Source organism: Drepanopeziza brunnea (assembly GCF_022702325.1).
Source record: "Drepanopeziza brunnea f. sp. 'multigermtubi' strain 214-2 chromosome Unknown ctg6, whole genome shotgun sequence".
NCBI lineage: Eukaryota > Fungi > Ascomycota > Leotiomycetes > Helotiales > Drepanopezizaceae > Drepanopeziza > Drepanopeziza brunnea.
Genome location: NW_027094069.1, coordinates 1829597 through 1841622, shown reverse-complemented (window position 1 = coordinate 1841622; position 12026 = coordinate 1829597). Strand labels below are relative to the sequence as shown.

At 45.8% G+C, this 12026-nt stretch overlaps 3 protein-coding genes across 3 annotated transcripts; 1 reads left to right on the top strand and 2 right to left on the bottom strand.

Annotated features, from left to right (window-relative positions):
• Positions 1-4600: 4600 nt before the first annotated feature.
• On the bottom strand, positions 4601-5362 carry L3040_004353 (uncharacterized protein; the record flags this gene model as incomplete). The annotated part of the gene is made up of 3 exons (XM_007288866.2): positions 4601-5013; positions 5069-5156; positions 5216-5362. The coding sequence occupies 3 exons, from the start codon at positions 5360-5362 to the stop codon at positions 4601-4603; spliced, it is 648 nt and encodes a 215-aa protein (XP_007288928.2).
• Positions 5363-8323: 2961 nt separating this feature from the next.
• Positions 8324-9307, top strand: L3040_004352 (uncharacterized protein; the record flags this gene model as incomplete). The annotated part of the gene is made up of 3 exons (XM_007288867.2): positions 8324-8357; positions 8459-8952; positions 9008-9307. 3 exons carry the CDS (start codon positions 8324-8326, stop codon positions 9305-9307), a joined length of 828 nt encoding a protein of 275 aa, XP_007288929.2.
• Positions 9308-9828: 521 nt separating this feature from the next.
• L3040_004351 (uncharacterized protein) lies at positions 9829-11565 on the bottom strand (the record flags this gene model as incomplete). Its single annotated transcript, XM_007288868.2, has 2 exons — positions 9829-11356; positions 11501-11565. The coding sequence occupies 2 exons, from the start codon at positions 11563-11565 to the stop codon at positions 9829-9831; spliced, it is 1593 nt and encodes a 530-aa protein (XP_007288930.2).
• Between the last annotated feature and the right edge of the window lie 461 nt (positions 11566-12026).

Sequence of the window (12026 nt, the reverse complement as noted above, 5' to 3'; positions counted from 1 at the left end):
TAATCTACAACTATGTCTGTCGTCGTATGAGGTTGCCCATGCATCGATAAATAATGAGATGGATGAATAGGTACGACGAAGTGTCCGAATCTGCAGCCCGTAAGTCATCGAAACTATGTACAGTATCGTACGGATACTGAGTGTAAGTTACCATTTCCATCTGGACTTCTTTACTCGTTCGTTAGGTAGTTCGGTTGGTCGATCCAATTTCTTTCATCTGGCCCTGTACGGCAACGAGACTTCGTTTGTTTTATCTCTTAGCCGGCCCGGTCCCCTAGGCCAGGAAATTTTGACTGCCGGGACCTACAGCATTCGAGATCGTACGACTAGCTTCTCCGAGCCAATAGTTAATCTACTTGCTGACGATCTCACTGGGATGAATTACAACGGAAAAAACCGAAATAGGCTACCGAGACAGGATTTTCAAGATCCGGGACGAAGTAGGTATGAACGACTATATCTACCGGGATCTGCGGACCCTGCATACATGCCTGCAGCTGCGGCCAGGATCGGAAGAAAAAAAATCAGAGAATACATCCCAAAATTAATTCTCAACGGGTTGCTCTCCAACTTCACTAGTGGTAGAGGCCGCAAGCCACTCTTTGTACTCGCCGTCGAACACAAGATATGCCACTTGGACCTCCTCTCGTCATTTCCTTTAAGCCACAGATGCACATCGAGTCTCCCACCGAACTGCAGAAAGAAGATAAAAGGTACGACTGGGTGGGTATACTGGCCTATATCAGTCAACAAACACGTCCAAATGATCGACAATATTGCCAGTCCCGGACGGGACTCTTCCGAACCGATGGAGTTCTTCGAGGGCTTCCGGGCTTTTTATCTGCCCCGGTCTTAGGAGCCCCCTATGACCTGTGAAATCCTTTCGAGAGCTGAATTATAGCTCGGGCTCGCATCCTTTCGTTCAGAAACAATTTGTTTGAGCGGGTTGCTATTCGAAGATTGAGACTTACTTCTTTCTTGTCTGAAGAGCATACTTACTTGGAAGTTTCAGCGCCTAATAAGCGAGGATCATTCGGACGTGTATGATTTTGCCTTCAACAATATCCGAAGGCGTTCTTCTGTCATTTTCATCACGGTCATAGGGATACGCGGTGGCCGGCCATCAACGGGCCGCCAACGGGCCTTTTACGGAGCCGTTTCAGCACATCAGAGCCATCTGGTCTTGCATTCGTATCAAAGTACCTCGGTCACACCTGGAGAAAATTCAGTGCAAGCGCAAGCCGGGAACCGCGTCTGCAGAAATGGATCGAATTTATCTTTGCTTTACGATCCTTTCGAAAAAGCCGTTTGCGCCGCATATATAACGACTTCGGCTGGAGTACGTCTTTTATCGGTGAACTCAGAGTCGATCAGTAGCAACCTTACGAAAATAAAAAACTGTGGTAAGATGATTTTCAACTACATCAAGGCTTCATTACTCGCAGCTGAAGATATAATGCCACTTTCCCTCTTTCCCCGCCCTGCCGAAAGGAAGCTTGACGGTTCTGGCACGTTGGATATCGCGATGCCTCCTTTAGTATTGCGCCGTTCTGTTACCATTATCTTTCCAATCATGAGCTCGGTTGTGAGACTTATTATAATGACTTTATTATTTTTCAAAGGGGCGTGTCGAACGACGATAATAGGCCTACAGTACTAGGCAACTGGTGTTGGCCACTTAGGCGAGAATATCAAAATCAATTTTAAATATCCAGCTATGTCTCAATCGCGTGATTAATAAAACTGCAAATCAAATAAAAATAATATCATTCAATTTCTTACATCCCTCTCTCTCTTTCTTTCTTTCTTTTTTTTTTCCATACTTTGCTTAATGATTCGAATGCTCACGGACCTTAATACTTAGTGTGCTAGCTATTGGCCGCGATACAAGCTTTAAATTCTATCCGGCATACTTCTATACTACTACTACTGTAAACTACGGGATCGATTAAAGCGTCATGAGGCCATAAGGCAGAAACAGGCATACACGCATAACACAGCCTCCTTCGCCACTTCTCCCGCCACCTTTTCCGCCACCTCTTTCGCCACTTTTCTCGCTACTTCCTTCGCCGTTTGACTTAAGCAAATTCAACGAAATAAAAACTATTTTTAGCTTTTTTATAATACTAAGCACGTGCGCTCGACTTCTTTTACGTTACCTTTATTTTTATTTCTTTAATTTAACTGATTATAAGATATTTCGGCTTTTTATCGATAACGTGTATTTACTTCGAGATAAACTATTACTTATATTGAAAAAGCTTTACGCTTATTGTTACGTCACGTGTTGATTCGAGCGTGCACGTAAGGCTCTTCAAACTTCCGCTTTTAGCCTTCTTTTTGTTACTACTCTCCCCCCCCATGAATAAATGTCGAAAGTATAATTTCGCAAGGGATCTTACCAAGGCTTAAACCAATCAACTTATAAGGATTCGGCTTTGAAAAGTATCTTTGAACCGGTATTTAGTCTATATAGTGGAGTTGACAAGGCTTTGAGCCATTAAGAAACCACCGCTCTATGATTTATGGGCCTAAACTGGGTCCGACATTTATTCATGGGGGGGGAGAGTATACGGTGCTAGCAAGCAGGCCTTGGTTAAAAGAAGAAAAGATTAGTTAGTCGAAGCTAGCGGCCGCTTAACGAGCTTCGCACGTGATATTCGAATCAAATCAATCACGAGCGAAACTTTAAATTCGATTTGAACTCGAATTTTTATATTAAGTATCGGAGTTTAGCGACTTAGCCGATTTTATAAGCGCGCTTATTAGTCAATCGTTTACGGAGTAGTTGATGCGGGAATGATGTAGGCTATACCCGATTGAGATTAGCTCCGTCGGAGGTTCGGCGTCCGAGTGGCTGTCTAATGCGTGTGTGCCTGTTTCTGCCTTATGGCCTCATGACGCTTTAATCGATCCCTAAACTACTGTACTCTCCCCCCCCCCTATGAATACATATCGAAATAATAATTTCGCAAGGGATCTCACCAGGGCTTAAACCAATCAACTTATGTAATATAAGGATTCAGCCTTGAAAAGTATCTTTGAGCCAGTATTTAGTCTATACAGTGGAGTTGACAGGGCTTTGAGCTATTAAGAAACCACCGCTCTATGATTCATGGGCCTAAAATGGGTCCGACATGTATTCATAGGGGGGGAGTACGTATCGAACAACAATTACCACGGTACAGGCCTAAGTATTAGCCCTCGAGGGTGCCTCAAAAGTTTAGTTTCCACTTTAAACCCCTTGGTTACCCTACCCTCGAGGGGTAATATTTACGCCTGGGACGTAGTAGCTGCTTGCGCGAGTGGCCATCGCTGAACGAAATGTCGTTATATGGACACATGTTAATAGCCCTCGCCTAAATTGATGCCTAAGTTAGTGAGTAGGCCGTTGTGCCCCTGCCGGCATTGAGATAGCGCCGTTGTGCCCCTGCCAAGAGTCAGGAAGAGCCTCCATAATAAGAAACCTCGAGTTTAGAAGGACCGATATGATGAGGTGGAGTTATTGTTCTTGAGTTTATTACGAAAAATAAATCAGTATTTGTAATGATAAATCGAATTTATTTCCTACTACGTAAGTCCTAAGTTGCAAATTGCTATTCAATTTGCTAGTTGCGAGCCATATAAGCTTTGAAACGTGCAGCTGCGAGCCATACCTACACACTCTTAGTGAAGTGAGCTGACTAGCTTTCTATATATAATGGAATAGTTGACTAGGAAGCATTCTTAGATAACTTGGCCCGTTTAGCCCAATGTTAAAGCTATTCAGCTATTGGTTCCTCATAACAGGTTCATTTAAGTTGCGCAATACTTCTAGCTTTCTTTAATGCGTGACAGTAATACCTTACAGGAATACTCTACTCGGATGCTCAGCATCCTTCTAACTACCGGAAAGCCCTCGCTATGCCTATAATTAAAGATGAGGATCTGACATATCAGAAATTAGGATAACGCGTATCATAATCTCGCCTCGTATCATAATCTCGCCTCGTATCCAGAACTCTGAAGGAGTCCACTTAATAGTATCGTAGACTTATATATACGTCGCGGGTGCTCCTTAAAAAAGCCCCAGAGATCAGTTCACTATCAATACATACTTCTACACTCCTATCATTCTATCTTTGCCTGTCTTCAAGCTACCTTCGGACACCTTCGAATATAATTGATCGTGCCATAAAGCAATCTAGAAGCCTTCGCGAGAACGATCGAAATTGCATCGAAAGCAAAGCTGTTTATGTATAATCAGTCTTTACTAATATAGAGAAAAAAATTCCAAATAAGTCGATCATTCGAAGCCGCAGCGAGAAGAATGCGTTAATATCGCATTTTTATAGTTATTATAAAAGGATAAAAAACGCGTATCGCGAAAAATCGCGGTCTTATGCTTTTCGGCTAACAGCAGTTGCGTGGCACTGTATATAAGCGACAAATCTAATCCAATTGATAAATATAATCTAAACAATAAATATAATCTAAACGATAAACATAATCTAAACGATAATCATAATGCATCAACTCCCCATATGTAGGGTTGTAGGTGGTATAGGGCGTTTATAAGGGGACGCGAAACCGACGATTATATCCCCCAGTATTATCATATCTACACTCCAGCAGTCTTAATATTCCACTTTTGCCAATTAACCGCCTTGTTCGAAGTTTTCTTCAGGTCGTGTATTGATGGAAAGCATGTGGCCCATATACCCAAACTATCGTTATTTACCACGTCGGTTGGAATAGTCATTTGTTCATGCCAATAGCCTTCTTCATGGACCCATGAGAAGAGCAGCGCTTTGTTAGCCTCTGGTATGAATGCCTCATACGAGATGAAATCATAAAGATTGTCGAGGTCTTCTTGGTCCCATAATGCCTGATCCACAGTCGAGCCATCCGGATTCGTCTTCTGGTAATGTGTCGGGATCCAGACTTTATCTGCTTTTTTCACCTTATCCATATTCGCTTTGATAAGACAATACCAACTCCCATCATCGTCTTCTTCCCATACTGGTTGGTTTACTATTTAGATTGTTAGCTCCGCGTAATAGGTAACGATCGATATAGATCAACTCACGCATATAAAAGCCAGGTCCTACTTGCTTAGTGACCGTGGATTTCTCTACACGTAGCTTGTTATTCAGAATGATAGGCATAGCCTTTTCCTATAATGTGCGTGATCAGTGAGTGTAAGCTTAAATTATATGAATCAAGTGAAACTTACTCCGGGAAGCTTTGCGTAGCCGATGACTTGGGTTCTTTTGATTCCGCAACTCCAAAAGGGTAAAAGACATGATTCAAGTCCAAAAGCTCCATCCAAGAGAAAGCTCAAGGCTAGCAAGATCGGGAAGAAAGACTTCGATTGTAGCATCGTGTTTGTGTAAGTATTCTAATGATGCGAGCTGATGAGAAGGAACAAGCTTGCTACTTGCAAAAGAAAGAGGATGACGAACTAAATCTGAAGCCAGTGCAAGAAGAAATATATACCTCTTTCTTGATTCGTATTCGGAATTTCTACATCGGCGATTATTCTGGATATAATAGCAAATTCAGGCTTAGCTAATTATTTATAGTATTGCAATATTCCATCCTAATTTGCAAAGATCGACGGTAATTACTGTCGGTCAGCGTATACAAGGAGCACGCCTGTATGTACAAGTCCTCTCTAGCAAAGGGTTAAGATCTAAGGTTTTAATGCGTTATTGACGAGCCAGTTGCTCATTTATCAATAACGGAAGGATTCGCTAATAATGTGCCTGATCAGGGAAGTGCCTCGTCATGCTGTACGTAGCAGCAAGAAAAAACTCAAAATAGCTATTCTATGATTATACAAGCAAAGAAAGTAATACGAAGTGATAATAATGCTAGACAAATATATCAGTCGTCTGCTACATATAGTAGTCAGTGCTCGAGGGGCCGCAGGTAAACAGGCAGTGCACTGACTATTAATAGATTCAAGTCATTTATATTCAATAATTCAAACGCTAATTATAATTCCTGTGCTTGCTAATCACTTTGGAAGCTTTCAATTGGTTCGTGAAATTGTTCGATTCCGGCTTAATATTATTCCGGTCATATGAATAACGAGCATCAAATAACGAGAAGAAAAGCTGTTAATTTTTCCCTGGACACTCAGTCGTTCTGAAATTTTGGTTATTAACGCCGCTGCAAATACCAAAAGACCATTCCTTTCCGATCCAATGAACTTTTAAGGTACCGTACTTGATGGCAGTCAAGTGGCCTTGATTGTTCAATTTAATTAGCGGCCATATAGTCGGTTTATTATAGCATGGCCGGATATACGGATACTATCTAGAAGACACGGTAAAGATTGCCGCTTCGTGCTCCGCAACGTCTTCTTGAACTTCTTTTAATTTCCGGATTATAGCAATTAAAGCAATCATTACAACAACCCCGGACAACTTCCTAATATTTGGCGTGACTTGCTTGCCGTTTGCCCGAAGACGCTAAGTAAGCCTCATAGACGCTTATTGGACGTCACTTCAGTCATATATGCCTATATCGCATAAAATAGCATGCGATCGTATAGATGAGAAGGGTAGTTGAAAATAGCGTCCTGCTAAAACACGTCTCGTATAAGTGCGGTCCTGAGGTGAGCTTTCGAATATGAATCATCATAGCGATTTGTTTACTCATTCTCTCTGATTGGTAAAGGCTTAGAGCACATCTTATAAAGCGATTCAAGAACGTAGAATCAGGGGAGGTATATTCATATGCCTTGAAGAGTTCTTACTTGCTTGTCCTCCGTCGCATAAGTAAGTGCATGCAGCCCTTAAATCCGGCACAACATCTAGAAATCGCGTGCAGGATTGTCGATAGATGGTCAGTCTCTAAGAGATCGTTGAAGTCTCAATCCTATGAACGATACTTATGGTGAGCACATTTTGACAATAGTAGAGCTAAGTGTGCTGTCATAAAATATTGGGACAAGGTCAGTAGTCAATAAAATTTACAATTTACTTGACCCGGCTCGGTCGAAGTTGGTAGCTAGCATATTCACATAGAGCAGAGGATCAGTGGTTGAAGAAATTATGGCACTGATTGGCTGGCAATGCGTGTTTTTGGTCTTGCGCACGACTCGGCCGTTACTAGGACATGCGTAGAGACTAGTCACCTGTATCACGCCCAATGATCATATCGGTGGCCGCGTTTGAAAGCAGATGTTGCACGAGGTCGCTGGCGGGGAAGTCCACAAGTAGATATTCAACCCTCGGTCCAGAATATAATCTAATCTTCATTCAGGCTGAGTGAACCCTACCAAAGCCCCCTTCAACATTGCTCAAATACTCCCGTGTCAAATCCCCAAGCGTAGCCGGGCTCTCCAGGAAGACTATAGACATTCTCTGATATTAAATCACTCCGGAGAGAAATATAGTCATCCCAAACTTCACCAGATATGACATGATATCAAACTAGTCCACACCTATATCGGACTCGTGCATATTGAAACATCTAGCTTCAGGTTATCTCCCGGCTCCAAGATTTCCTATGCCATAACCTATACTCCTCATTCTTTAGGTAATTTGCCTTCGTTCAAGGGATATCTGAGCTCACTAAGCTACACACTACCACTTTCTGCTACAGGTGATAGAGAACCCGCTTCCCAGAATATACCCGGCGGTCAGCTATCGCCCGTCTCACATCAAGGCAGACCAGGTCATTCTACATAGTTTAAAGGGGGCCTATCCTATGATCAGCTGGTGCTCTTTTCAACCTAGTGAGACCGAGGAAACTGACGAGGAGATGCCCTCGCCACCGGCTGGCAATGCTATGTTCCCGGTCCAGTCCTCTAAACACAGAAACCAGACTATTCAGCTGCCACCGCACAGCACCTTTCCGCCTCCAAACTAGCTCTTGAGGATTCATTAGCGGTGCGGTTGGGAGCTCAAATCGGGCTAGGGCCAGGACGGGTGTACAAGGTTCCTGACCTGCACGAACGACCTCACTCACAACACTAAGCGAGCCCCTGAGCCTTGAGGGAAGGTGAGAATCGCGAAAAAGGCATCCGTAAGCGATATACTGTTTCGAAATAATTGAAAATCGGTCCTAGTTATGCTACTGTACACGCCTTGCTGGTACGGCAGCTTGCAGAGGGCTCCTGCCTTTTCCGACAATTTTCCATACCTTCCTCCAGCCAGCTCCCACGCTAGTGACTAGTGAGAACTATGTTTCTACCTGATTTCCGTGGTCCCTCCCTCTCTCCTCCCTCTCTTCCTCCTCCTCCACCACAACAACATTGCGTCAGCATCGCATACCCCGATCGTCGTTGCGCTTACTCTTCGGTTTAGAAGGCCTTTGCGACCTCGGAGCCATGTCCACCCCAGACAAGAACTCAGAGGCCGCTGGTAAGTAGTGACTTGGGCCGAGCCAACGTGAGGCGAGCTGACGCAACTATTTTGTAAATTGAACCACCTTCAGTTGGATGGGGAATGACAAGATCGAAAAGTTTACAAGAAGACCGGAGATGATGAAATTCAACTCTCTAGCCTCGACATCCATACGAGATCATCTCCGAGACGATCAGAGCGGATTCTCGAGATGGAGCTGAAGCCTAAGCTTGTCACCACTCAGCCAGCCACTACCGAGTCTCCTGCAAACAGCCCGCAAGATAAGAGGAAGGAGGAGAGAGATATAAAGAAACAGCAGAATTTGTGGCCCGTAAAGTGGTGGAAAATTCTCGAGCAGGGAGAGGATTCGCGCGAGTCTATCTTACGCATTGCAGACAGAAATTCTGCTCTTAGTTCTCCAAGTCCATTCAACTTGACGTACAGAGAATACATCAAGCAATGCGAGGAGAGTAAAAACGGTCGTCTTGTCCGCGACCAAATTGAAAAGGGTTGGATCGTGAAGTGTCAGAATATCTTCGCGAAGTGGGATCCAGATCCTGAGATCTACACCGAAAGGATCCGAAATAGAAGGCTGAGGACAGCTCTTGCAGAGGTATATCTTTTCAGTCATGATAATTTTGGTCCGTCTGCTGATTCCTTCGCCCTAGATCACCACGGGCAAGCCTAGCCATGGCCGTGAGTCTTTCGACGTTGATGATTTTTGGAGGCGTAGGGCCAATTTCGACAGCAATCTGAAAGAAGCGAAATTGGAAGTTGAACAGAAGCAGAGCAGCGTCAAGAGAGAGAGAGAACAGCAACCAGAGGATTCCCCAGCTGGGAAGAGAGCGAGAATCACCCCGAGCATGAAAGGAGAAGTGGACGATCAGCGAGGGGTAGACTGGACCACCCCTCCTCGGAAGATCATTGTGGAGGAAGTTTGGGAATTCGTCGTTAGCCCCTCGCTGTGAAGCGGTGCTGGGACCTCGTGAGCTTGAGATACAGGCAGCTGCCCGCATCGTACTTGAGGGGCTACTACTTAGAATGGAATGCTAGAGAAGCAGCATCTGTGGCTTCAAGTTATGAGTATGAGTAGCTATTGCAAGGCAGACATCGAAATTCAAATAGATTAGCAGGTTCAAAGCATTTCTTGGTTGCTTATTGTTGCTTTTCCGTGCTCGAGCTATATATAGACTTTAGTTGAGTTCGTTGTTTATCAAGCTTGGGCTGAGAGAAACGGTCAACTTGCGAAACTTTTGCTTGCTTGCGATCTGTCCATTGAGGCCCTAACATGATTGTACAAGCCCAAATACTTCTCTTTCTTCGGCTACTGGTCCTTGAGTATGGGGTTTTGCCGGGTACGAATTTCCATCAAGAGAGCCACGGGTGGTATAAAAGTTTCATCGCATCAGAGAGTCGGCGTCCATAATAATAATGCGTACATCGCTACAATACCAGAGATTGATAGCCACCCGCACAACACATGTCACCGCTACTTGTTATCATTTACCCCTAGAATGCCCTCCCATTCCTTCCTCAGCTCCTCCATCTGCGCCCAACACTTCCCACCCAGCACCTCAAACTCCTCCCTCCTCTCCTTCGTCAGGTCAACAGCATCCCTCTTCCTCCCCTTGCGCTTCTGAATCTCAGCGGTATCCTCCACGTCCCCATTCCATCCCCAGCCCGGAACTTCGGTCTTCATCACCCGTTCCCCGCCACCCGTGTCGGTTGCAGATCCCCACTTCGCTTTCTTCAGACCATTTCCCTCTGCATCATTCAACTCCTCGACGTGGGTAAGCGAGAGCCAGACGGGCGCCACGGCGGCTTTGTAGGGCTCGATGAGGTGCCAAGGGCTGCCGATCCACCTCGCGAACAGGAAGACGAGTTTGTAGATTAAGACCAAGAGCGAAGGGAGGGGCATGATCTCCGAGGCGAAGATTCCTGGGTGGGTGAGGTATATTTGAGGTTGGATCAGGGTTCCCGACTCCTCTGCTGTTCCCTTCTTTGCCGTCGTCGTATTCGAACTGTCAAAGTAAGAGGAGGCTAGTCGTTGGACAGAAGGCAAACTTGAAGTCAGGGCGAGAAGGTCCATAAGTCGTTTCGAGGCTTCGTAGGGAGCTGCAGATTCCAGGCCTTGGATGTCATCGATGGAGAACTTGTCGTCGACGGCTTCGATGCTGCTTACCCATATTATCTTCCCAGAAGTAGTAGACGAAGGAGTTGCCGTGCGGGATAGCAGTGGCATCAGCTCGTGGGCAAGTATATAATGACCAAACACATTCGCGCAGAAGACCTCGCCCAAGGGTGGCTCGTCTGGTTTTTCTTGGTTCTCGAGCAGAGGTTGGCTTGCCTCATCCTTTACCCCAGTCGGGTTCTTCACCAAAGACCCGAGACTCGACACCTTATATCTCGGCCAAGTCACCGCCTCTACGGTATCGAACATGACCGTCCTCACGGCCAGTGGCCAGTTCAGACCTACCCAACCACCGATTCCAGCACTCAGGATTACGGCATCCAATCTAGGTATCCGCAGCCCGCTTAACCCCCATCCCCAAGATCTCTGAGCGCCGATTGATCCGGGTTCCTGACTCAACGCCCATCTATCTTGCTTCATATCGGGGTCGTAGCTCGCCGTTCCAGGGGACCCGTGCGGGAGCTTGCCGCCATCCATCAAGGTCGCATCCGGGCTGCCCACGGTGCCATTGACCAGCTTATCCGCCAATCTGTATACGCTGCGCAGATCGCAGAGGTCGACCTCGACGCCGAGGAAATGCACTCTCTGCACCGTCTCCTCCCACCTGTACTCGCCGCCTTGCTCTGCAGCTTTCGCCCGCTGCTGCTTCGCCCATTGGGAATGGTCGACGAGTATTCTCAGGTGTGCGCGGAGTCGGGAGATGGTGTAGCGTGTCTTCATGGGCGAGCGCGTACATAGGATGAGGATGAGATGTCGATTGGGGGTGGTGGAGGGCGAGGTGAAGAACTCATCGATGAGGCGGGATGCGATTGCGAAACCTAGACCGCTGCCAGCAGGAGGATTTTAGCCCAGCTCCTTGGATATGTGTATTGCGGCGCGCATTGAAGGGAGCCCACTCCCACCCCCCCTCCGATGCTGGGAGCAAGAATTGGGGACGGCCGCCTGCATCGAGGGGCATTCATGCGCATACCTGTTCGCGCCAGTGACCAATGCAAAGAGCTGGTCGTCGCTCGTCTCCCATGGTGGCAGTCCCATTCTAGATGGAGTTGTGGGAATGGATTGAGGATTATGTAGACGGAGTTACGAGCTCTGAAGGGAGAGACGCGGTTTCTCGGGTCAGTATCAACCTCTCCTCTATTTACTTTCTTCGAGGTCCAGGGTACTCGTGCGGCCAGCGTTGATCTTCTTACTCCGTAAACCGGGGTAAGAGGTTGCAAGGTTCTCTCCGTACAGCTCACCGCTTATTCAATGTAGCGAAATGACGTATACATCGATTATTAGAATTTTGTACTTAGGGATTTTGAATTTATCAATGATCAATTCAAGATAGATTAAAATTCATAGGAAAAAGTATGCTCGGCTAAATTTCGGGCATATAATCTCGCAAACCGGTAAGCGGTTCAGAGATGCCTGCTCTAATATAAGTAATTCTTCTTTTTTCGTACGAACAGCTATCATTTGCAGACAGAATAATCGATAGTAAATAGCCCTCCGCA